At 44.7% G+C, this 26,728-nt stretch overlaps 1 protein-coding gene across 2 annotated transcripts in view; it reads left to right on the forward strand.

The window, feature by feature from the left end:
* The first annotated feature begins 1,316 nt into the window (after positions 1 to 1,316).
* The window catches only part of LOC306785284 (rap1 GTPase-GDP dissociation stimulator 1), a 38,132-nt gene continuing 12,720 nt past the window's right edge, over positions 1,317 to 26,728 (forward strand). The window contains exons 1-10 of one of the 2 annotated variants that reach the window (XM_079279600.1): positions 1,317 to 1,413; positions 10,931 to 11,035; positions 12,292 to 12,414; positions 14,801 to 14,926; positions 15,414 to 15,542; positions 16,000 to 16,125; positions 16,494 to 16,637; positions 20,930 to 21,061; positions 23,645 to 23,779; positions 24,068 to 24,193. In XM_079279600.1, coding sequence (XP_079135726.1) covers positions 1,401 to 1,413; positions 10,931 to 11,035; positions 12,292 to 12,414; positions 14,801 to 14,926; positions 15,414 to 15,542; positions 16,000 to 16,125; positions 16,494 to 16,637; positions 20,930 to 21,061; positions 23,645 to 23,779; positions 24,068 to 24,193 — 1,159 coding nt within the window. In that variant the 5' untranslated portion in view covers positions 1,317 to 1,400. The remainder of the gene's footprint in view (positions 1,414 to 10,930; positions 11,036 to 12,291; positions 12,415 to 14,800; positions 14,927 to 15,413; positions 15,543 to 15,999; positions 16,126 to 16,493; positions 16,638 to 20,929; positions 21,062 to 23,644; positions 23,780 to 24,067; positions 24,194 to 26,728) is intronic. The other variant, XM_079279601.1, reaches the window with a different exon arrangement.

Below are 26,728 nucleotides of genomic sequence, written 5' to 3' on the forward strand. Positions count from 1 at the left end.
GCCCCAGACCCCCCTAACACCCCCTGTGGGTCAGGCACGGCCACCGCGTCCCCAGCCGGAGACGCAGCACCCGAAGGCGCGGCCGCCGCCGCTTCCCCAGCCGGAGACGCGGCACCCGAAGGCGCCGGGCCCCACCCGGGCCAGGCAGAGCCGGGTCCCCGCGCCTCGGACAGGCCCTCACGGTGTGTCCCTCCTCACCGCATCCGAAACACTTCATCGCCGACGAGGTCGCAAAAATCACGTATTCATAATCATCTACCTTAACATGGAAGCGAAGGTTGAGCTCCTCATTCCGGTTGTTAAGGATCATAAACAGGTGTCTGCGGTGGGACACCACGTGCTTCAGCAACTGAGACTTACACCCAGACAAGATCTTTTTCATCGGGGATACGATCTTCCCGTGTCTGGACAGCTCTCTGCTGAGGAACTCGTCGGTGATGAAGGGAGGGACATTGGAAAGGACAACCTTAGTTGCCGGCTGCGCCAGGGGCAACACCTGAACAAACAATCCGTTCACCGTGAGGCCTGCCTCCACGACACTGTTCACCTTTTCCACCTGGTCCAGGAAGAGGACCACGGCGCCGTTCATCCGAGCGGCCGACTTGATGCTGCTGTGCCCGACCCTCTCCCCCACAGCCAGCCCCACGTCCTCCACACTGCACGAGGAGCCGACGGCGATCTTGATGCCGTGCTTCCTCGTGAGGTGGGACAGCGCGTCTCCATTCACCATGGCGTCTAGAGACGCCGACCGGCGAAACACCGGCAGGAGGAAAAAAATAAAAAAACTCCCCCAACAAAAACACAAAGAACAAAACTAAACTAAAGTGAACACCAACCACTAAACCACATTAAATTAATCATACATAACTAAGGGGGAAAAAAAATTCTCGAAAACACCCTCTCACTCAGCGACTCACTCACACACGCTCACTCCCGACAGAGAGAGAGAGAGAGAGAGAGAGAGAGAGAGAGAGAGAGAGAGAGACAGAGACACAGAGAGAGAGAGAAAGAGAGCCACACAGAGAGAGAGAGAGAGAGAGAGAGAGAGAGAGGGAGAGAGAGAGAGAGAGAGAGCGAGAGAGAGAGGGGTGAAAAACGCATCCATGGTGGGAGCAAATGAGCAGAGAGAGAGAACGCAAGCGCAGTGGCTGCAGGGAGGGAGAGGGGGGGTACAGAGTGACGGATAATGGGATTGAGAAGGCGAGAAGGAGGAGTAGAGAGATACAGACAGACAGACAGAGAGAGAGAAAGAGAGACAGAGTTGGGGTACACCTGACCTTAAGAAGGGAGGGTAGCTCCTCTGCTAGCCACATACCCACACTTACACACACACACACGTACACTGTGCTAACAGGCAGAGGCAGTGAGCCAGCCAGCAGAGAGCGTGTCGACCAGCAGCCATGACAGACACCGGTGAGTAGCTACATATCTAACATCCCCTAGTGTGTGTGTGTGTGTCCATGTTTTCATATGAGTGATAATGTGTTGTAGCAGCTGTGGTTATGTGATTTTTGGTATCAGATAGATAGACCGATATACTGAGAGATAGACAGGCAGACAGGCAGATAGATAGACAGATAGATAGACAGATAGATAGATAGATAGATAGATAGACAGATTGATATATCTATAATGATGTATTTTCTGATGATGATAAATATAATTGTAGCAACAGTGAAGTGACCTGTCCAACCATACGGATGAAAGGGTGCTTGAGGTTGGAGTTATGTTGATATTTATATATTGCTGTATTCATACAACAATTACTCAAATTCAGTCTCTCTTTCCAGTGCGGTGAAGGTCAGCTGCAATATCTTTATGTGTAGGGCAAAATAAAAATAAAAAACGATTTAAAGATGACTGTGGAAGACATAAAAAGACACTTAAAAGTTGATATTGCACTACTATAGTAAAACAGGCAAAGAACATCACATTGACCGATATGAACACTTTCCCACTCTAATTGTGAGTGAAATAAGACAACCTTGTGGAAATTCTTCATTCACTGATTGTCTTTTTTTTATTCTCACTAATTTCTCACATTTAAAAAACCTTAAAGGCTCAGGTACTGTAACCAGTATTCAAAACAAGAAGTCAGAGAACACTGTTCAATGTTGTGATGGTCAACACACAGCTCAGCATATTGCTAAAATTTCAAACAGATTTGTCTCCAGAACATATCAGAGACCAGATTAAACACGCCCAAATATAGGTATCTCATAATTCATCTTAATGAGGCTAAGGGCTTTTAAATCCATGTTATCCACAGTTTTATGTTTTGTTCTGTTTGCAAAAAGAAGTCAGGTTCCAAAAACCCAAGATGGCCACAAACCACGACCACAAACCACGACCACCTTATATTTACAGTCTCTGGTGCAGCCAGTTCAGTGGGTGCAAAAAGATGGCCTGCTTCTGGCATTTCATCCAATCGCATTTAGACAAGGAAATGTCTTTGCATTGCTAGCAGCTAAACAGCTAATTAAGCAGCTATCCAAAATGCAATGTTGTGAGTCATTTATTTTCACTTTCACCATTGTTATGTCAGATGTTATGTAGCAATCTTCCAGCAGTGTCAATGGAGGTGTCACTCAGCACACAGCTTGAGTCGTAGATTCTGTTCATGTGAATTCTGAAATTCTCTCAGAGGATGACCTTTACAATCTTTTGAAGAATTCTGTTTCTCTAAAAGGACTTGAAGTCACACCACCCCAATTAAATCATCCATTTGTATCTCTTAGTTTAGTATTCAAATACAAACATAGTCTGAGCACCACTCAACATAACAAGCATAATAGCAAGTGATGGGACTTATTTCTGCACTGTTGTATGAATAGGTTGTGCAGGGTTCCCTGATATTGCATCTACCGCTAACATACTTATATCAATATGTATGTTTATGTAAGTACATGCATGTATGTTTGTATATGTGGAAACATATGGTGCAGTGGAGGCATCTGTAATAAGCACCCTGGGGACTCTGATTAGTAAAATGCTGGCCTGCTGTCTTCACAAACACACACACGGTCACAGACACACAAACACACAAACACACACACACGGTCACAGACACACACAAACACAAACACACACACACACACACGGTCACAGACACACACAGACACACACACACACACACCCACACACACACATGCGGTCACAGACACACACAGACACACACACACACGGTGACAGACACACACAAACACACACACACACGGTCACAGACACACACAGACACACACACATGCGGTCACAGACACACACAGACACACACACAGAAGGGCCCGGGGTTAGATCCTGACGTATAGCAGGCTGCGTATCTCCACTCAGGCTATTTCCATTCGACTTACAAGGGATTAGTTTAGGTGATTACCATCTGCAGGTCTCTCCACTCTCTGTTTGTGTGTATGTTTGCTTGTAGTGTATGTTATGCCTTGTACTGTATGTGCATTTGTTGAAATAACTCAAGGTTTGTGCATGAGCTTTATTCCATGTCAGCAGTGGAAGAGATATCGTAGCTGTCTCAGATAAAATGGCCTTAATTCAGCCCCCACCATACAAGAATATCAACATTGGATAATTCCACAAAACCCCAGATTACGTTCTTTGAAAACATTATTCCCACTTTCTATTACTGCCCATGGAAACTAGGGGGTGGTTAAGGTTAGGGAAAGATCATGGTTATGGCATATTGCAAATGGATGATGGTTACAGTGAGGTTAAGGTAACAACCTAAACACTTGGCTATAGATGACTTTGGATATTGTTAATGAAAAGGCAAATGTTAACTGCAGGTGCTTCACAGAGACAAACACCGGATGAGAGTGTGCTTCATGCCCATCCACCCCACGGCCTCCACACCCTTATCTTCTGCCTGATCTCACAATGTGAAATGTCCACAACCTCTTAATTAACCTTTTACAGAAGAGTTTGTGTCCCATGTGACACCAAAAGTCAACGAAGACTTACTGAAGTTATTTTAACCCAAGCCGTAATCTTTCCTCTCCTAAACCTAGCGAGGTGGTTTTGTTCAGAAACCTCAATAGTTTCCGTGGTGGCGGCACGTAATACTGTTGAGAGGTTAGGCTCATTTCATATAGTTCAGTGAGATCACGTTGCTTGCTTTCTGCCTAGTGACATTATTAAGTGCACACTACTTCCTGTGTTGATGCTGAATGTTGTGATATACGTTGTACGTGGGGCAAAGCATTGATCAATGTGAATGTAATTCCTGGATACTAGGATGGTTTATTTTTAATTATATTTAACTGAGTACAATCAGCGACAATATTAAAGGTCTGTAACTCATCTAGAGGCAACTAGTGGGGCTAAAAATGTAGCATTTGTCTTAATAATAACAATAATACATTTTATTTATACGCTTTAAAAGGCACTCAAAGACACTTCACATGGTAAAAACAGAAACAATAAAAGCATTTATAATACGAACAAAATAGATGACATCATAACAGTCAGGAACAACATACATAACTCACTTTACAGGTCAAAAGCAGATTTAAATAGATGAGTTTTAAGTGCAGTTTTGAAAGTGGCGAGTGACGGAGAATGTCTGAGGTGTTGAAAGAGATGACAGTGGAAAGAGCATCGGGTCAAAAGAATCTAAAGGCTTTGGTCACTTTAGTGCAGAGGAGGCTGGTCCATAGAGGCAGGTGAGGTTGCCCCTCCTCTAGTTTTGAGAAGCAAGACAAAGATCAAGTTACAAAAAAAGAGTGAAATAAACCATTACCAATTCTCAGTTTGATTTATAAAATATTTTCTCTGTTCTCGGGAAGCTAATCTATTATTGAAATTGTTATTAATATGTTCCAACAGCAACACCTGCAGGAAAGGCAAAATATCAGTGGGGGGGGGGGGGGGGGGCAGAGGATGCTCCAGCTGTCCTCCATAGGGTGGACCTCTTCTAGCAATTTCATATAATCCTTCTTTTTCATGCTAATCTGTGATTGGTCAAGACTCATAAAATTACTCTCCAAGGAAGATCGTGGCTTTGCGTTGGTCCAATGATGATTTCCAAATGTCTTCTTCAATGTTCTACGATTGTATGAACGTGACAAACAGACAGGAAAGCAAAAACCCAGAAATCAAACGATAATAACTGGTGATGTATGACTGGTAATGTATGATGTAGAATGGATGTATTCCAGATTTCGGTGGTCGGTCCATACAGTGAACGGATGGACTGACCCTTCCAACCAATGTCTCCATTCCTCCAGAGCCAGCTTGACGGCCAGTAACTCCCGGTTGCCCACATCATAGTTCCGCTCGGCCGGGGAAAGGCGGAGAGAGAAAAAAGCACACGGGCGGAGCTTAGAGTCAGTGGTTGTGCGCTGAGACAATACTGCTCCTATGTATGGTGTCGGAGGCGTCCACCTCGACCACGGACTGGCGGCTCTCATCTGGCTGCACTAGGATGGGGGCTGAGGTGAATCGTTCCTTGAGGATGTTAAACGCTCGGTTGGCCTCGGGGGACCAGGAAAAATCCACCTTAGAGGAGGTGAGTCTGGTTAGGGGTGACGCCGTCTGACTGTAGTTCCGAATGAACCGGCGGTAGAAGTTTGCAAACCCAAGGAACTGTTGGAGCTTCTTCCGGTTAGAGGGGACCGGCCACTCTGTGACCGCCTTAACCTTCTCCGGGTCCTTGCGAATCTGACCCTCCTCAATGATGAAACCAAGAAACTGTACGGAGGTGACATGGAATTCACACTTCTCGGCCTTGATGAAGAGTTGGTTCTCCAGTAAGCGCTGAAGGACCTGACGGACATGGTGGCAATGTTCTTGTAGGTTCGAGGAGTAAATCAGAATGTCGTCGATGTAGACAAACACAAACCGGTTGAGAAAATCCCTGAGCACGTCATTCACCAAAGCCTGGAAAACGGCTGGTGCATTTGTAAGTCCGAATGACATGACCAGGTACTCAAAATGTCCCAGGGGAGTGTTGAAAGCGGTCTTCCACTCGTCCCCCTCCCGCATCCGAACCAAGTGGTAGGCATTGCGGAGGTCTAGCTTGGTGAAAATCGTGGCTCCGGGTAGGGACTCAAAAGCAGAGTCGAGTAGAGGTAGCGGATACTTGTTCCGGGTGGTGATCTGGTTTAACCCTCAGTAGTCGATGCAAGGATGGAGACTCTTGTCCTTCTTGGCCACGAAGAAAAACCCCGCTCCCACCGGGGAGGATGATGGGCGGATAATTCCAGCAGTGATGGAGTCTGTGATATAGGTCTCCATTGCCTCGCGTTCCGGTCGGGAAAGGTTGTATAGTCGGCTGGAGGGCAGGGTGGCGCCGGGGAATAGTTCAATGGCACAATCGTAGGGTCGGTGGGGTGGCAGGGAAAGGGCTCGTTCCTTGTTGAATGCCTCGCCGAGATCTGCATACTCCAAGGGGACCGAAGTGAGATCAGTTCCAGTTGTAGGGGTGTGGAGAGAAGAGGTCTGCCGGGGAATGGCGGACTTGAGGCACCTCGAAAGACATCTAGGGCTGCGCCCGATGATTCTATTTCCTGCCCAGTCTATCTGTGGGTTGTAGTCCTGGAGCCAAGGATGGCCCAGAACCAGAGGTGTCAGGGGCGGAGAGAAGATGTAAAAACAGATCTCGTGTTGATGGTTTCCTGATACAAGCAGGGTAACAGGGCAAGTCCGGTGCGTGACATTAGTCAAACGACTTCCATCCAGGGTGGTCGCCTGAAGAGGGCATTCCAACTCCTTCAAGGGAATCCCATGAGCGAAGGCCAAGGAGGAGTCCAAGAAACTCTGTTCTGCTCCAGAGTCAATGAGGGCCAAGACTGGTAGAGCACCGGATGGCAGGCATAACTTAGCTGGTAGTGTGAGACGGGACTTGGAACGGAGAAGTCGGGTGGAGTCGCTCGCCAGTATTCCCACTCTTACTGGCGAGCCCTCTCTTTTGGTCGCACCGGACAGACAGGGATACGGTGACCCGGCTCGCCGCAGTAGAGGCAGGCTCCTGAACGGATTCGTCGCTCCCTCTCTCCCTGAGACAGATGGAACCGTCCCAACTGCATGGGTTCATCCCGATCCTCGGGAGAAGGTGCCGGAGCAGGCGAGTGCTGGTGGCCTGGGTTGCGGTGGCGAGGGGGAGCTGGGACCCAGTGACCGGAAGTGGTTACTGGCTGACAAACCGGAGCCGGGAACCTGTTGTTACGTGCTCTCCGACGTTCCTGCATCCGAGTATCCAGTCGGATGGTGAGAGTGATCAGGTCTTCCAGCGTCTTCGCCTCCTCCAGAACCGCAAGCCTGTCTTAATTCCTCCGACAGGCTGCTGAGAAAAACCCCCTGTAGCGCCCTCTCCTCCCAACCGGACTCTGCGGCCAGGATGCGAAAGTCGATGGAATGTTCAGCGGCACTAGCAGAGCCCTGACGGAGGCGGAGGAGGTTCTGAACAGCGTCCTGAGCGTATGTAGGGTGGTCGAAAGCTCTCCGAAAGGCCTCCAGGTACTGTCCAAAAGAAACCGTATCCAACGGGTTCTGGGTGAACCAGGCCTGGGCCCAGTCGAGAGCACGGCCATGTAACAACCCGGTCAGATAGGCAATCCTCGAGCTGTCCGATGCAAACGTGCGGGGCCGTTGGTTAAACACAAACGTCGTCTGGAGCAGGAAACCTCTACATGCCCTCATGTCTCTGTGGAAAGGTTCAGGAGATGGACCAGATGACTCACCGACCAGTTGCACGTCCCCCGCCGTTGAATCCAAGGGGGGAGGGACGGGGCTGTGTGAGTCCCTGCACCATGCTGCCGATCTCAGCCACCTGAGATCCGATGGCTTGCTGGGATCCCCGCATATCATGGAGCAGATGGTGTTGCTGTCCCAGAAGAACTCCTTGGTTTGTGATCGCCACCTGCAGGGGATCTGCAGGTGGAGATCCTGCTGCGGCTGCTGGGTCCATTGTTATGGTCAGTCCGTTCTGTTATGATGTGGGGTGTTTCACGGACCCAAATGCAGACTCAGACAGCGAAGTTCTATTTCAAAACCAAGGTTCGTTTATTTCTCTCAGTCAAGGGAAAAAACAGGAAATGGACAAAGTCAATAGGAGGCGTCTCCATGCCTCCGCCCGGTTCCAAGCCGGAAAGTGGCTAATCCTGCGGAGCGGCAGACGAAGCCGACAGGAAAACTGTCAAACGTCAATACGGAGGCGCGTCCTCGCGCTCCGCTCGGATCTTAGCCGGGAAGTGGCCGGTCCTCGTCCGCGGCTGGCAGGCAGGCTGGATCGTCTGTGTGACACCCGAGGCTCGACACAGGAACGCCAAGACTAAACAGTTGATCTCCGAGGAACGAACTGGAATGCTTCCTCGTACAGGTGAAAACCTGAGGCTCGACACTGTACGGCAGGCAGGTTGAAAAAACGAGAGGCAATGTTAGTAGCGGATCATCAGAGAGTGAACAAATGGACTACTCACGGGTCAGAATACCAGGTAGGTAAACGGACGGACTGACAACTGGGATGAGAGTGACAGGAGTATTTATGTCAGCTGGAGGCGATCACTGGAGATGAGGCACAGCTGTGCCTACGGAGAGAGGCGCGGCAGTGGGCGGGACTCTTAGGAGGACACTACTGAGGGAAATACAGCAGAGTTAGTCTTAAATCATCACAGAAACAGTCATAAAACATCTGAATGACCCTCCGTGGCGATTAGTGATCGGCTCCATTTGACTTCTGTCCCCTCCCATTATCGATCCTTTGGCGAAACATCTTCTCTCCTCGCAAAACATCTTGACTCCACCTCTGGTCAGCTTGTCCTCCCCACTGACCACATCCTCCATTTGCTGCATGTCTCATTCAGAATCCTGGTCTGACCCTCAAACTATTCTTACAGTGTTTTAATACCTTTAGTGACTATACTTTTATGATTTAATACATTAAATTAGTTAATATACTGTAACACATAATATCTTCTACAAGTAAGAATATTGTAAACATATTGTGACTAACATATTATTATTGTGACACTTCTACTCATCAATAGGGGGGTTATTTAATCGTACTTATAATGTGTTTAATACTGAAATTCTCCACACAAGCTAGGACCACTGATTCACCAAACCTGCTTGCTTGCAGTCTGTGTTCCACCACAGCCCCCAACGCTGGTCTCATGATTCATTTTGTTTCTAAAGATAGATTTGATTTTGTAGCGAGTAACGAAGGTTTCAGGGGAAATGTATCGGAGTCAAAGTATCAGTTTTCTTTGCAAAATGTAGTGAAGTAAAAGTAAAAGTCAACAGAAATATAAGTCGTAAAGTACAGATACCCAAAAAAAACTACTTAAGTACAGTAACGAAATATTTCTACTTCGTTACTATACACCACTGCTGTCTGTAAACTCATATTTCATATTCATGGACTACTTTATTGTCTTTATACAAGACCTGTGAAGAAGAAAGTTAATTATTAAATTCATTATAAAGAAACAAAGGTTGAATATCCTGTTGGCTGCAAAATATTATCTCAAAGGAAGATTTTGAAGTTTCTAAAGCATCTACAAGCAAACTGACTTTTGTATAATCCTAGAAATGTAAATTATATTTTTATCAGTGAACTATTTGTGACAGTCATGTGATCACGCTGCACGTGATACAAAAATTCAGAGGTGCACGACCAAGCACCACAACCACTAGAAAATAGCGTAATCACAGCCGGCGCTATCTTCACCACGCCGAGTATAAACTAAGCTTAAGCCCCCCCAACCACCCCATAACATATACTGCAAAGCAGCACTGAGCCAATACATGAAATGGAGATGCAAAATCAGAGCAACAACTAAATCAAATAACATGAGGTCGTGGGTTGGTTTTCGTCCTGTGCTCCCCAATTTGTTGGAGTCACCAGCCTGCTGTGCATCATTTCATAGCTTTACCTGTCTATGGTAAGCTATGATACGCCTACTTTAAAATGGTTTGAGTGGATCCACTTGTTCTGCTCCTGCGTCAGAGCTTTCCTCACACATGGTGTTTCGTCACTCTTCAGTGTTATATATTGGATCCATAGAGATATTGGAGTTTCAGTGTGGAATACTGTCTTGAACAGGATTTAGGCAGCCCAGCACAAACAGAAACATGTTGCAGTCATTTAATGAAGCATGATATTGTGTTGTTGGTGACAGATGGCATACCCAGAGGCTTTGTATGGCCTATTATAGTCTGTTAAAAATGTCTTAATTAGCCCTGATAAAGATCCTGATCAACATCATGTAGAACTGTACATTTTAGCTCAACACACAGTGACAAAAGACGAACACATATCCAACATGAAACACTCCGTAGTCATCAGTGTTTTTGAATGAAAGATTCTGGCATTCCAGACGGCAACACCACGAGTTAGAATGAAAAAAGTCATCAGCTGGTCGCAGTACTGGACAATAATGGATCCCACCGGAGTAATGTGTGGAAGCATCCAACATGGATGTTGGGTTAGGCCAAGAAGAGATAGGCGGTCACCGCAGGTGAATAGGGTACCAAAAACAACCAATAGATACCGCCATGAACATCCCCAGTTAACTTACATTAAGGCAATTGTTTTTTGTTTTGCACATTTTCTGAAAATGTATGTTTAAATATGAAAATGATGCATTATGTTATGTTAACTTTTGGTGGATGTAGGAGAAATCTAGAGACGCAAACAGACAAACAGACAATATTCCAAACAACTAAACGTGTATTGTGCTTTCTTTCCGCTAGTCTGTTAGAAGACTTGTTGTGGAAGCAAAACTGTCCAAAATTGATTAGTGAAAGAAAAACGCAGCACTTACCTGCTGTCTCCCCTTATACATGTATTAATGTAAAGCAAAAATGTTTATGTAAGGATAAGGAAGGCTTTTAAATCTGGTGTTTTCTTAACTTTTTTGTTAATGTTCTTGTTATTGGTGGTGATGGTGTATATGGGTGTGTATGTGTGTGTGTGTTGCAGACTCTCTAAGCGAGGCCCTAAGCGCTATCAGTGTGAGTACAGGGCTGATTGAAGAGGAGCTCAAGCCTCATTTGGACACAATGCTGGCTGCTCTTCTGGAAAAGAGTAAGTCATGTGACGCACCTGTACACACACACACACACCTTCCACACAGCTATCGATGAGTTCTCTGGGAATGTCCTGGTGCTAACCCGTGCCCTATGATTGCAGGTTGTACACTCACCAGATACATTCTTGTTTCTTTGGTTCTACTATTTGTTCCATCCTGCCTGCACATTAGATCCGTAGCCCTGCTTGCTGACTTGTGTAGCCCATGTGGTTGGAAGGGTACACATCCCACATTACACGAATGCGCCAACCTATGTGCAAAAATGTACATTATGCAATTCATTCAATAATATACAATACATTTCGATTCATTAAGAGAAAAAGCAGCCTAGGACAACAAAGCAACAGAAAAATGATTCACCACTACAATGTTTTAAAAAAACGCTTTGTGCTAAGAAACAATAAAAATCCCAACACATTGGACAGGAAATGATATGTTGAGTGCGCCCCCTCACATGGCTGGCCACAGCAGGAATAGACAGCATTGTGCTTCCACACAGATCCCGGGAGAATCCCAGGATCACAGAAAAAATCCACCTTGTCAGGTTTCAATTAGTGGTTCAGACCAATCGGCGTCCTGTGATTGGTCTGCCAGTGGCCGTGGTTGAGGTGTGTGACGCGACGGGAGTCTCCAACAGACGAGTTTATGGTTGGAGTGGAAGTTGGTGCAGGTAGACCTGCCTGAAGCTTGCTGCCAGCTGCCCAAAACCCATGGTCCTAGCTCTTCTTCAGTTGACTTGTAGATATACTGTTTACTCCTAGTTTTTCTTAGTTTAGTTTAATTTAGTTTTGTTTTCCACAACCTCACCACAACCAGCCCAAACTGCTTTTTAAACTACTGAACTTGCACCGGGTGTAGATTACTTCGGCCTAGAGAGTGGCGAAGACATGACCCGCCCTACTCTGCCTCTGATTGGCCTCCCCTGACCAGTCTCACTCCTCATGCCCAGAGGGTGGCTCTTGACATTGTTATCCTAGGCAAAAACAATCTGGCACACTTTGTCTGTTAGGCTGTCACATATACTGAGAGAAAGTAAAAGTCTGATCGTGGCAGTAGAGGAAATGTCAGGAGGCCGCCACAAAACATCTGTTCTGGTGTATTTGTAATGCAACCACTGGGTCACAGTCTGAGTCACAGTCACATCTGGACTTTACTGTGTAAACTAAAACACATTTATTTAATTTCTAGTGTGCTGGGATTCGATATCCTGTCATTGTTTTCTTTCAGAACAAATGAACTTGTGTGTCCACAGAGAAGGATGCTGCTGTTGAGATTGCCAGAAGTGGGATTCTACCCACACTGGCTCAAGCCTTAAGGAGCCAAAGCTGCCTGAGCTGCCAGGTGGCTCTGGTGGTGGCAGAGATGGCCAGAGAAGGTGGGATACTGTCACTGTTTTGATGCTAAAAGGTGAATGGACTTGCATTTGTGTAGCCCCTTTACAGGCGCTGTAGACCACATGTCGACATTCACCCATTCACACACACATTCACACTGTTGGCAGAGACTGCCATACATAATGCTCATACACTCACACACCCATGGCACAGCCTCCAAGATTTAAAAACAGGCAACATGTGGACTGGAGGAGCCTGGTTTCAAACTGCTAATCTTCTCTCTCGCTGTACTTCCTGAGCAACAGTTGTTATGTTCTTGTGCAATATCAAATGTGCAATGTCTTAGCTACACGTGTGTTATCACCACAGCTCTTTAATGCCCCAATATTGACAAAAGGTCCATTTAGCTTCTGCTCTAGAACTTTCAGAATAAGAATCTGGTTTATTACCAAGTAGGTTTTCACATGAAAGGAATTTGTTTTAGTGTTTTAGTGCATGGACAAGTGTGGGTCCTGAGCATTGGGGAGTGGTTCAAAGAGTTTGAGTTGTCTGGTGGACAGGTAGCGAAATGACAATGAAGAGGCCCGGGGAAGTGGGAAGGTGGCTGAAAGGAGGCACAGAGAGGCAGAGCGGGAACAATAAACACAACTGAGGAAGACACTGGGACTTCTCTTCCATGCTGCATACATCTCGTACACAAAGCTGGGTGCTGTTTCATGAATGACTTCACAAATGACATGCTTATGTGAGTAATTATAGTGAAAAACATTGTTTCTTCTTTGCCCCTTGACAAACTTTTCTACAAGATTCATGGTGCTGTGGTAAACTGGGAAGAAGCAGCACTCAGGCTGAATAACAGAGCAATGTTGAACGAATGTCTGCAAAATGATGAGCAGTACAATACAATATATGTTAGGGGTGTAACGATACGCGTATTCGTATTGAACCGTTCGGTACGAGGCTCACGGTTCGGTACACATGACGAACCGAATACGTAAAAAAAAAAAAAATTTTAAAAACCTTTATTTAACCAGGTAGTCCCATTGAGATTAAAAATCTCTTTTGCAAGATGTAAGTAACAATACAAGATGTAAGCAAGATGTAAGTAACAATACTACATAACATTAAGGAGCAGTTTTTGTTTTTTATGCTTATGTGTTGCTAAGAAGACACCCCAGAAGATGGGTCACTCAGGTATAGTTCCATCATTGTTCACAGTCAAAGAATAACTTTATGATGTTAGTTGTAATGAATAAATATATTTTAAAATAAAGTACATTTCTCTGGCATTTATAGTTTTCTACTGTACCGAAACGTACCGAACCGTGGCTCCACTGTATCGTACCCAACCCAACTGTGAGTTTTGTGAACCGTTACACCCCTAATATAAAGGTATAAAATGTTACATGTATCAGTCCATAAACGCAGCATTCAAAGTTGGCTCCTCATCCACGGCTCAAGAGTACAAGCGAGGGGGGAGAGAGAGAGCACCGATGGTCGAGTGAGCTATAGAGTGAGTGGAGAGAGGGAGCGGTGTCTTACAGCATGATGTTCATTTAGTAAATTAGAGTCCCATTTAGAGTCAAACAGACCATAAAGCAGGGGATGCTTTAGGGCGGGGCTACACAGTGATTGGCAGGTCTCTACTACGCCGTCGTCCGGTCTGGGAGTTGTCCATGTTTTCGTCTTAAAACTTTAAGCCTTTCACGTGTGTTTTTACTTCATGAAAGGTAGTTGTAACATTTTGGTGGCCTTAAAATGTCTTATTCAGCGTTGAGTTGTACTTAGCTCCATCCTCTCGTGTCCCTTCTGGTTGAAAACAAACAAGATGGCGATGGCCAAAATGCTGATTTTGAGTCTTCAAAATATCAGTCCACAAACCAACGGGTGACATCACCTGACGACGTCCACTTCTTCTATACGGTCTATGTTGAGAACAAAGCATTGAATCAGAGAAATAAACAGTTATTTTACAGCCACACCTCTGCAACCTGAATGAATGCAGAGTGTGTGGCTCTGTAAACACACAGCAGAGGAGCGAGAGAGGCTGTGGGCGATGTAACAACCCGTTCTCATCCATACGGCCGCTTTGTGTCTGACGGAGCTAAAGTGGGAGTCGTGCCCATGGATGCAATGTTGTGCCGACTAACGTGACAAAGCGGCGCTATTTGACGACCTCAACAGGCTGCACAGCCTGCTGCTGTTATTGGCTGTTTGCTGACATCCAGAAACTTCAATAATCCACAGCAAATTAGGAAGGGAAGAGAAAATCCAGCCAGAGGACAGATGTAGATACAGAGACCACCACACACTGACGTTGGTCAGAGGTGATGAGTGAGTCTACGCATTGTTTTTTACAACTCGGATTCAAGGGACTTTCTTTGAGGGGCATTTCAAGAGGTTAAACCCTCCTTGTGTGTGTTGCAGCTGCAGTCAGGGAGCCATGCATCGAGGCGGGCCTGGTGAAGGTGCTGGTTCCCCATCTGAGCAGCAATAACCAGGAGATGTTGCTGAACACCGGCAGGGCCATCGGGCGCATCTGCTTCGACAGCTGTGAGTTGGTCTGACATCGCTGACGGAGTCAGCAGGGTTGCCTGAGGATGAACAGGGTGCATATGAGGCAGAGACAGCCTTCTTCTGAAGGCTACAGAGACTTGCTTATGATTATCAAATGTTAAACTATGTGTGGTTAAGACTCATTCGAATTGAATGATTTGTATTCAGAAATCAGCCCAGTCGCCAGACAAAATGTTGACATTTTACGTTTGTGCAAACCATGGATACACTGCGTGACGACATTTTTGTATTCGGTGAGAGCAAGCGACAACTGAGCAAACGTTATCGCAGAATTGTGCAACACCAACTGTTTGCGGGCGACTGGGTCACACTTCTCATCTCCACGTCAGTTACCTAATTATAATTTCAGCAAAACCATGACACCATGAAATAGTGACCTTAAAATTAAAATGAAGATAAAAACAAACAACCTGTCCGTATGTGTGACTTTAACCACTCTCTCTCTCTTTCACCTCCCACCCAGCATACCAACAGGACCAGTTAGTCCAGAGCGGTGTGATCCCCAGACTGGTGTCCATTATCAGGGAGTATCCAGAGAACGAGCCCCTGGTCAATGTCTGCCTGCTGGCCCTCTGTAACCTGGCTGACATGGGTGATTATATTTGTATTTATCTTAGTAATTCATTATTTATTCGCTGTAATTTGAACTGCACCGTCTCAGTATTTAGACACATCCCTCACAGCTATAGGGTCATCTCTGGGTTGTGTTTACATGTTCTCCTTGTACTCGCCAGACATTTGAAACTAAACTTTAATGCCAACTTTTGGTAAATTTAGGAGAAATCGACAGATGGACGTAGACAAAGTAGTAAAATAAACACCTAAATGTGTATTCTGGATGATTTCTTTCCGCAGGTCTGAAAGAAAACGAGTTATGGAAGCAAAATAACCCAACATCTCAAAATTGATTGTGCATAAAAAACAATGTTTTTTTCCTGTGGTGTCTCTTGTTAACAAAACCTTTATGAAGCAGAGAGCGGGAAATTCATCATTTCAAAAAGCTCAGTCACTTCCACAGCGTCCGTAGTTACACAACCCTATGTTTGCAGACTCTTCGAGGGAGGCCCTGACTGAGCTGGATGTGGCAGGTATACTGACCTTTCAGCTGAAACGGGCGCCGGATGCAGAACGCCGACACATCATCCTTGAGATATTGGGCTCACTGGGCGCGAGCGGTAAGACAGAAAGGAGGCTACAGTAAGAAAAGGGAAGACTTAGATTGAACAAGTATGACTTGATATTTACCTTAGACCTATTGTCAAACCAGGGCCTTTGTTTCGGCAAAAGCCAAGATATGGCAAAGTGACGGGTGACAATTTAAAATATAAAAATAGAATGAGATATAATGCAGTAAGGGTCTTGGGCATTCTATAATGCTTTGGAATATTTATTCTCCTATAGATGAACTTTGCTGAGTCAGCACACATGTGTCACCGATTCACCTCGATGACGAATTAATTTATTTTTATTCAATCAGTCGTACTTTATTGGAAGATAATGTTCGCTGATAATAATGACGCAATACATTGTGTTGGACCACCAGATACGCTGAAGCTGCAGTTTGCAGAGTCCGGAGTACCAGCGGCTTTATCAGAGATGATTCAGGGTCTGCAGGGAGGTTCTGACCCACACGACCTCTGCAGCATCAAGATCGCCTCCAACCTCATCGTGTCCCTGCTTTTGGGAGGTGAGTGATGCAACTGCAAACTAAGAGGAGGTGGGACTTGTGACAGCAACTTGTGGCACAGCTCTGGATGTTGGTATCCATTTCCTTATTTGACTTCCTCTGTCTGTCTTTCACCTCGTTCACCTGATCTAGGAAATCCAACAACTTTATGCACGTAATTAACAATGCATATTCAGCTGTGATTGGCCAGTTCTAATGGCACTAGCTGTCCTGTCCTGTCCTCCATCATTGCATTCAGACAGTTTGCACCATAAATGTGGTGTTGACTAACTGGCAAGGCAAGGCAAGTTTATTTGTATAGCACATTTCAACAACAAGGTAATTCAAAGTGCTTCACATAAAACCATTAAAAGCATCAAAACATAAGGCAAAAGAAAAGGAGATTTAAAAACAATTAAAGAAACAGTGTAAGAAATAAAATTCAGTAGTAAAAAGTAAAGGAGATTTAAAACATACATTGAAACAATAATTGATGTCTCCCTGAGACATTACGCTGCACGCAATCAACCATACACTGCCGCAATTCTGCAATTACTCGCACATAAACCACGTGTGGAAAAGATCTCTGCCGATCTGCGTTTTATAGTGTACGCCTTGCACGAACTCGGTCCCGGAGGAAATGGCGATATATTGTGCAGTCCTTTTAAAACCATTAAAAGCATCAAAACATAAGGCAAAAGAAAAGGAGATTTAACAGCAATTAAGAACAGTGTAAGAAATAAAATACAGTAGTAAAATGCAGAAATGCAGGAAATTGATTAATATATGAATTGAATGTGGTTCAATTAAAGGCAGCAGCAAACAGAAAATACTTCAGTCTTGATGTAAATGAGCTGAGGGTCTCAGCAGACCTGCAGCTTTCTGGGACTTTGTTCCAGATATGTGGAGCAGAAAAACTGAACGCTGCTTCTCCATGTTTAGTTCTGACTCTGGGAACAGATAGTAGACCGGTCCCAGACGACCTGAGGGGTCGGGATGGTTCGTAAGGTAGCAGCAGATCAGAGATGTATTTTGGCCCTAAACCATTCAGTGCTTTGTAAACCAACAGTAGGATTTTAAAGTCAATTCTTTGTTGGACAGGAAGCCAGTGCAAAGACATCAGAACTGGGGTGATATGATCCACCCTCCTGGTCTTAGTGAGGACTCGAGCTGCAGCGTTCTGAATCAGCTGCAGCTTTCTGACGGACTTTTTACAGAGACCTGTAAACACACCGTTACAGTAGTCCAGTCTGCTGAAGATAAATGCGTGGACAAGTTTTTCCAAATCCTGTTGAGACATAAGTCCTCTGATCCTTGATATATTCTTCAGGTGATAGTAGGCTGATTTTGTAATTGTCTTGATATGGCTGTTCAGGTTGAGGTCTGAATCCATAACTACACCTAGATTTCTGGCTTGGTTTGTGGGTTTTAACATCAGTGACTGAAGCTGAGCGGTGATTTTCAATTGTTCATCCTTGGTACCAAAAACAATTACTTCTGTTTTATCTTTGTTTAATTGAAGAAAATTCTGGCACATCCAGATGTTGATTTGTTCAATGCAGTTACCCAGCCCTTGTATGGGATTATAGTCCCCTGGTGACATAGTTATGTAGATTTGTGTGTCGTCTGCATAATTATTGTTGTTTTCCATAATCTGAGCTAGTGGAAGCATGTAGATGTTGAACAGAAGAGGCCCCAGTATTGAACCTTGGGGAACACCACATGTCATTTTAGTCAGCTCTGATGTGTAATCAGCCACAGACACAAAGTATTCTCGGTCCTTCAAGTAGGATTCAAACCAGTTAAGTGCTGTGCCAGAGAGTCCCACCCAGATGTTTAGTCTTTCTAGGAGTATGGCATGGTCGACCGTGTCGAATGCAGCACTGAGATCCAGTAACACTAAGACTGAACTTCTGCCATTGTCTATGTTTAAGTGGATGTCGTTGAAAACCTTAACAAGAGCAGTTTCAGTACTGTGGTGCTGTCGAAAGCCTGACTGGAAAACATCAAAGCAGTTATTTACGGCCAAGAAGTTGGTCAGCTGTTGGAAAACCGCTTTTTCAATTATTTTACTTAAAAATGGGAGGTTTGATATTGGCCGATAATTTTTCATCGTTGCGGAGTCTAAACTAGCCTTCTTTAGGAGCGGTTTAATAACTGCAGTTTTTAGGGCTTGTGGGAAGACACCTGAGAGAAGGGATGTGTTTACAATTTGTAAAAGATCAGTGGTCATGCAGTTTGAAATATTTTTGAAAAGTGTGTTGGTAGAATATCCAAGCAGCAGGAGGATGACTTCAGATGTTGTATAATGTCTTCTAGGCTTCTACGGTCGATTGAATAAAATTGTGTCATGATATTTGAATGGATGTTATTCAGAGATCGGGACAACACATATCCTGTGGTTGGTGTGGAGGCACTGACTGCTTGTCTAATTTTCTGAATTTTGTCAGTAAAAAAGGAGGCAAATTGATTGCATGCCCAGGTGGATTGGAGCTCAGCAGCTACCGACACTGGAGGGTTTGTTAGCCTGTCGACGGTAGCAAATAAGGCGCGTGTATTGTTCTTGTTTTTGGTTATGATGTCAGAGAAGAATGACTGCCTTGCATTTCTAAGTTCCAAATTATAATTGCGAAGTCTCTCTTTATAGATGTCAGAGTGAACCTGGAGATTAGTTTTTCGCCACCTGCGCTCAGCTTTCCGACACTCTCGTTTCTCTATTTTGACCAGCGTAGCATTTCTCCAAGGAGATCTTTGCTTACCCGAGACAACCTTCACTTTAGTGGGTGCAATGGCATCAATAATATTTTTAACTTTAAAATTGAAGCCATCTACAAGCTCATTGACTGAGAGGCAAGAGAGGGCTGGTGTGGAGGAGAACTTCTGAATAAATAGTTCACTGGTGTTTTCAGAGATGTAACGCTTTGTCACAACCTTGGTTTGGACATTTGTGTGCAAGGAGATTGCACTCTCAAAGAAAACACAGAAATTATCAGAGAGTGCAACATCAGTCACAGCAACCTTGGGAATGTTTACATCTTTGGTGATGATTAGGTCCAGAGTGTGCCCCCTGTTGTGGGTGGGTCCTGTCACATGCTGAGTCAGATCATAGTTATCAAGGACACCACATAGTTCTATAGAATCTCTGTCCTGGGGATTATCAACATGGATATTAAAATCACCAACAATAACAACACAGTCAAAATCAATACAGATTACAGACAGCAGTTCAGTAAACTCATCAAAGAAGGTTGCACAGTATTTAGGCGGTCTGTATGAGGGCTGTCATTAGCTGTCTTCTAAGGAAGGAGACAGAATAGGAGATAGAGGAGAACACAACTAAAAATATATCTTTTCCAATATTAATAAATCATATCATCCTTTTTCATTTGCAAGGACCAAATAGCTTACACTAGCCTAAATAATCAGAATGAACCCTTCGCTAAATCCCACCCTTCGAACGCAGACTGACCAATCATAGCGTAGCACGGCCCAGCTATCCGGCTCTGCTCCATCAGTGGTTTCACATGTTCTTCGTGTTCAGGCTGGTTTAGTGGAGTTGGACCTCGTCGTGGTTAAATATCGTGTTATAGTGATACTCGTTATCCGGAGAGGTCTGAATGAGTCTGAATGTACATTTCTAACACGTTCGTGAAGTTAGCAATAGCAGAGTACGTTAGCACATCATTAACTAGCGTTAGCACCTCTATGCTACGATAGCTATTGAAGGTATACTGAATGTATTTTAATGATTGTAACATTGAATAAAGAGGAACATTGCCGTTTCTTAATTTCATTGTCTTCTGTCTCCATCACTAGGTGATGTGGTGGTTCACTTTTACACTGAGATCTGTAGACTTTAGCTTCTAAATTCATCTTTTTAATCTGTTTTTCACTGCTGAATCAGTTTGACATCCTGGATACATCCTTCAAACACACATTGTAGACACTTTTGTCTGCTTCTCCCTGAAATCACTTTTTCTTTTCCACAAATTAGATCATATTTCTTCAGTGAGTGCAGATAGTGAATTTTGTTAGACAGCGTGACTTTTCTGGGTGGTAGTCCGTCCCAGGCAGAGGGCGCACTATTATGTCTCTGCGTACAGCAAACATCTCTGATGTTTTGCACCAGTGTTGATCTATTAGTGATTTTATTACCTCATTAACATGCAGCAAATCACCCATATAATACAATATATTATTATACAGGGATAGTAATGTCAGAGCTGCTTGTTGGACAAAATAATTTGCCATTTGTGAGGATTTTAAAGATGTTGTTTAAAACACAGATATGTGTGTCCGTGTCTGTGTGTCAGATGAGTCCATGCAGAAGTGTTTTGGTGAGGGATCAGGTCTGGTGTATCAGGATGTTCTGTCATGGCTACAGAGCCACAACACCCAGCTACAGCTGTCCGGAGCCCTGGCCATCGCCAACTTCGCCAGGAACGGTAAGATATATCTTTCAGGCAAGAATACAGATCTCTGTGACATCAATCACAGGTTTGTGAAGGGACCAGGGGGCAACCTCCGGTTATGCAGATTGAAGCTAATGCGGAAGTGTCTTAAAGCTGCATTCTCTCTAGTGTCCACCAGGGGGCGACTCCTCTGTTTGTATAGAAGTCTATGAGAAAATGACTCTACTTCTCGCTTGATTTATTACCTCAGTAAACATTGTAAACATGAGTTTATGGTCTCCATCTCTAGTTTCAAGTCTTCTTCAATACAGCATTTAGTAAATTATGGTCCATTTAGAGTCAAATAGAACAAAAAGAGGAGGAAGCTTTAGGGCGGGCTTACTGTGATTGACAGGTCACTGTTGCTACCAGAGCCGTATACGGCGTCTCTACGTCACTCCTCCACATTCTAATTATGGTAACTTCCGTTTATCGGTTGCGAAAAAACAACGGCCGTAATCCAAGATGGTGACGACGACATCGTCGAACTCAAAGCTTCATAACGGCAGTCCACAAACCAACGGGTGTAACTGCAATACCAGAAGGTTCCAGGCATTCTGTTCATCAACCGGTTGTGCCAAACAAATTGAACTTAGTTGAGAAACATGTACTAGTAAAACATGTCTGACATGTCTCATTATATACGGCGTATTAGTACCATTGTAGGTAAAAAAGTACTATACTGCGCTCATGCGGCAGTTAGCGCTGTAAACGCTGTCCCTCTCGATCTACGGTGGCAGGACTGTGTTGTCGCGGAAGCGGGACTCCTACCCTTAGGTTAACATCGTTAGGTCCGTCGGCACTGTTGCTGTTGTTAGCACTGTTTACGGGCAATCCCAGCTGGATGGGTTGTAGCTGCAGCAGTAGTGGACCAATCACACCCAGATTTAAATCAAATCAAAGAGCTCTTGCGGGGATTGACTGCGAGCAAAATCCTGTTAGTAATCTGTAATGTAATAGTATATAGAAATATATGATGTAATAGCAGTGGTGTATGAAGTACCCAAAAGCCATACTTGAGTAAAAGTAAAGATACCTTACTGGAAAATGACTCCAGTAAAAGTAAATGTCACCTATTAGAATACTACTTGAGTAAAAGTCTTAAAGTATCTGATATTTATTGTACTTAAGTATCAAAAGTAATTTTCTGATATTAAATGTACATCATAACCTGAACATTAAATGAACATCATAACCTGTTCATTGAAAGTAAAAGTACAAGTAAATGCTGTTAATAAAAAAGCAAAGGGTCAGAATTTTGAGAATTATGAAGTTTATTCTTTTAAGTGCTGTGGCACCATGACCAAGGACATGGAGCTGTGTTGAACATAATTGGGTCGGCTGTGATCCATCCAGGAGCAACAATGTTCAACATAATATAATTATTATAGTTGTAACAGTGCATTTATAAGTCTGCTCATTCCGACTAGAGGATGTAGAGGGCAAATGCATAATATTATGTTCAGCAAAAAATATCCACTTGATGCATCAGGTCAGTGTTTAGAGAAAGGACACCTGCCTTGTAAACTCCTATGGGCCTGATTTGAACACAATAGACAAAGGTTTTGCTCAAGCTGAATCTGCAATTGGGCGACTGCTACCATCATAACTCCATCTGATCATCCACAACATGACTCAAATATCAAAACATGATCAATACTAAAGCAGCACCGAAAGGAACAACCCAGTCATTACTTGAAACTGAAAAATGTCCTGTTCATCTTCAGAAGACAATTCTATTAGAATGTAAAGAAGTTACATTGTATTAGAATGTAACTTCTTTACGTTCTATTAGAACGCTAGAACGAAGCTACAGTGTATAGAATGATTCTATTGAAGTTATTCATTTTTAAAATGTTTTAGACGAGTCACTAATCACTTTAAAAGAGTGATTATAGCTGATTTAACTTACAGACATGAGATTGATCTTCTCATGTCACTCTCTTCATACAATGATATAAATTCATCCCCGTTTTATTGATATCTTATGAAAAGTTACTCCTCATTTTTCGTGCCTTTTTCCTGCAAAAGTCCAGCAACATGAGTCTGTTTTGTCTTGTTACATGCATACTGTCTTTCCAAAATAAACTTCCATCTTCACAGGAAACAACTAAAGATCGTGGTTTGCGTTAAAATATCTACGGAAGTGGCGTTGCTTAAGTACGGAAGTCACGTCACAAATAAATCAACATTGGCTTCTCGTTTCACACACGGCACAAACTGCGGCCTCCTGGAGGAAACACCAGTGTTTGTTTGACCCATCCACCTCTCCTCATCCCACCCGTCCTGTGTGGAATTCTACTCATGTAGTCGCTCACTAGCTATAGCATGTCGCATCCTGGGCATCACTGGGAATCAAATGTACAGTACAGATATCCAAAAAAAACGACTTAAGTACAGTAACGAAGTATTTCTACTTCGTTACGATACACCACTGTGTAATAGTATATAGAAGTATATGTATAATAGCATATAGAAGTATATATGATGTAATAGTATATAGAAGTCCAGTATTTGTAATCTCATACAGTAATCAGGTTCTGAAGGTTCTTCGTTGGCCTGCTGTGTTTCTGTCAGACAGTAACTGTGTGAAGATGCTGGACCTCGGTGTGGTTCCTCACATCCTGACCTTGTTGGAGCAGCATGTCGATGAAGGAGACGTGTCCGTTCAACATGCTGGACTGAGCGCGCTCAGAAACCTGGCCATCCCTGGTACTGATCAAAACAAACAGTCGAGATATATGTGTTCCAGTGACCAAATATGCACTTGAAAGTTTAACACTGAAACTTGCCTTTTAAAGGTCAGAGTCATGTACATGTTAACACATAAGACTCTCTGAGTCATCTTCAAAAGGTGGCCAAAAGTCAGAAAAATGACATGGGATCAATCAGGAAAAGAAAATCACCAAAACTGTAAACATACTTGAAAAGATTTTAAATGATTTTAATTCTATCATTTTAATTATACTTAGATGACGGCGGATGCTCTGTGTCTTTCAGCCACCAACAAAGTGCGAATGCTGGAGGACGGGGTGACTGAGAGGATAAAGACCCTGCTGCGCTCCGACATGCCGCCAGTTCAGTTCAAACTGCTGGGTACACTACGCATGATGGTGGACGGACAAGGTGAGCACGTTGAGCATTCAGTACTTTAAGGTGCACGACCCATAGCTAACACTGCTAACAATGCTAACAGTGCAAACTACGGCTAAAGTGCTGACAGTAACTGTAACCGCCATATGAGAGCAGTGCAGCGCTCACCAGAAAGTCACGTAACCGGACGACTATGTGAACAAAGAGAGTAGAAGCTCTGATAACAACACAGAGGGAGAGAGACTTCACTCTCTGCTCAGGTAGACATTACTCCTCCATATCTTTACAGAGATAATAGTTGTTGATGAGATATTAATGATCTGAATATTGTTGGGATTTGACCATGTGCCTTGCCGTGTGCTTTGAAACAACGGGATCTGGGCAGGGGCGGACTGGGGGGAAAAAGTGGCCCGGGAGTTACTGTCAGACCGGCCCACTCAATACACGGCGCGCTGCCCACTCAATGCACGGTTTTTGCAGCAGCTCACTCTTTTCTGCAACACCGTCTATGATTTTCTCACTGTCCAGCATCTGCAAAACATCTGTCTGAGTAGCCATCAACATAAAAGCCTCCAGGTGCTGTTGAGAGAGCGAGCTCCTGAGCCTGTTTTTGATATATTTCAGCGTCGAAAAGCTTCGCTCGCATGCTACCTGTGTGACAGAGAGGGTAATCAGGAACCTGTATGCAAGGCCTATGATGTGGTATGCATCTGTCAGGAGGTTGTACTGCTTCAGAACTCGGTAGCAACAGATTGGACAGTCCTTGCAAGATGAGCACTTTTTGTAAACCATCTCTGCCTCTTCAGCCTCATCTTCAGCATCCTCCGGCCGGCTTCTGTTGTCTTGGTTGTGTACTCCTCAAATACTGATGCCTTCAGCCTATCCCACTGTCGTGCCAGACGTTTGAGCTCGCTTTGTAACTCGCATAGTCAAATCAACGTAATTAACACAATGACAGCCACAAAGTCATAAGAACCAGTCACATATATTCATATGACAACAAAGCACATCAATCCAGCAGACCTGCAGCGGATCCACGCATTCCACCACACAAGAGCACGAGCCATCAAATATTATTCATAAAAACGATACTGCAGATGTAAAAAAACAAACGCAGTTGTCACTTACCAAATTCTTTGTTGACAAAGAATTTAATCCCAGTACATCGTTTCAGTTCCAGTAAGAAGTCCTTCTCGATTCATGGACGCCGTGACAGTCGAGCCGCCCCTGTATTTCGCCGGTCTACGGCGGCCATTCGCACCTCCGCCGGCTCCGCCCCGACCGTCGCCCGGCACGAGCGCACGGCGCAGACCGCGGTTATGGAGAAAAGTTTTTAAAAGCACCGTAGTGTCCAGCCGTGCTATGGCGTCCTCAGATCGCGAGGAGTAGTATAATGTCAGTATATACTGTTGATACAGTTTTCACTGATTATTGACTTCCGGTATTAGAGTAAATTGAACGTGTTCTGTGAAGCATATAATATAGTCGGGCCGGCGATGTCAGAGACCGGCCCAAACCCCGTCGGCCTACCGGGGATTCCCCCGGTATCCCCGATGGCCAGTCCGCCCCTGGATCTGGGCCTGCCTATTCTGCAAGCAAGGCAGAGCCGGATTGCAGTTAGATAGAACCAAACCCCCACCAGAAACAATTTCACACCTAACTGAGGTAAATCTGAGGTAGTTTGGTGGAGCGCTGCCCATTGGACGAGCCCAGGGATGCCGAGGGGGGACTTCAGGTTTTACGGCCGGAAGAGGCTAGCTCATAAACCCACTTAGCGCCCCTGATAACTTTGCTTATCCCGCTGACGTTGTGTCGGTGAAAGGAAGCCTGCAACGTTGCTGTGTTTAACAGAAAATCCAAGATTTTATACAGTTTTATATTCGCTGGACTGATCTACTGGACTGTTTGTTTTGTTTATGTTTCGCTTCCTGGAAGAGGAAGTGGACAATTTTCCTGCAGAAGTGAAGAAACGGATTCTTCAGAGAGAGAGAAGCACATTTCCCCTCTCCACCCAAGCCGCCTTTGTCAGGATCCCTGTCAGACCAGACACCTCCCATGGCCACACAGCTGCAGCTACTTCAGCTAATCACCTCCTGCAGGCAGACACACCAGACTCAGGTCCCACTAACGATTCCCCTGGCACTATATAAACTCTGGTCCTGCAGTCTGGGGTTGTCAGGTCGTACCGTCTTTCACCTGCTTCAACCCCGTAGCATCTTCTGCCTCCGGTGTCCGTCGGTCCGTGACCATAATGGACCCAGCAACCACAGGAGCAGCTACGCTGTACAGACGTAACAGTCTGCTGGAGGAGATGAGAAGTTTCGCTTCTGAAGATTCTCGGATTGGCTGTTTCGTGCAGGAACTAGCCCGGACAGTCAAGTCTCCACCAGTTCCAGCACCCGCACTATTCCCTCCTGCCCTCGCTCCGCCGGTCTGGGAATCCCCCGTGCCGGCTCCGGAGCCCTATGATGGAACACTTCCTGTTGCGATGCCAACGGGTATTTGACCGTCAGCCTCAGACTTTTGCCTTGGACGGCTCTCCCCGTAGCAACCCCATAGCATCTTCTG

Source organism: Melanostigma gelatinosum (genome assembly GCF_949748355.1).
Source record: "Melanostigma gelatinosum genome assembly, chromosome: 12".
Taxonomy (NCBI): domain Eukaryota; kingdom Metazoa; phylum Chordata; class Actinopteri; order Perciformes; family Zoarcidae; genus Melanostigma; species Melanostigma gelatinosum.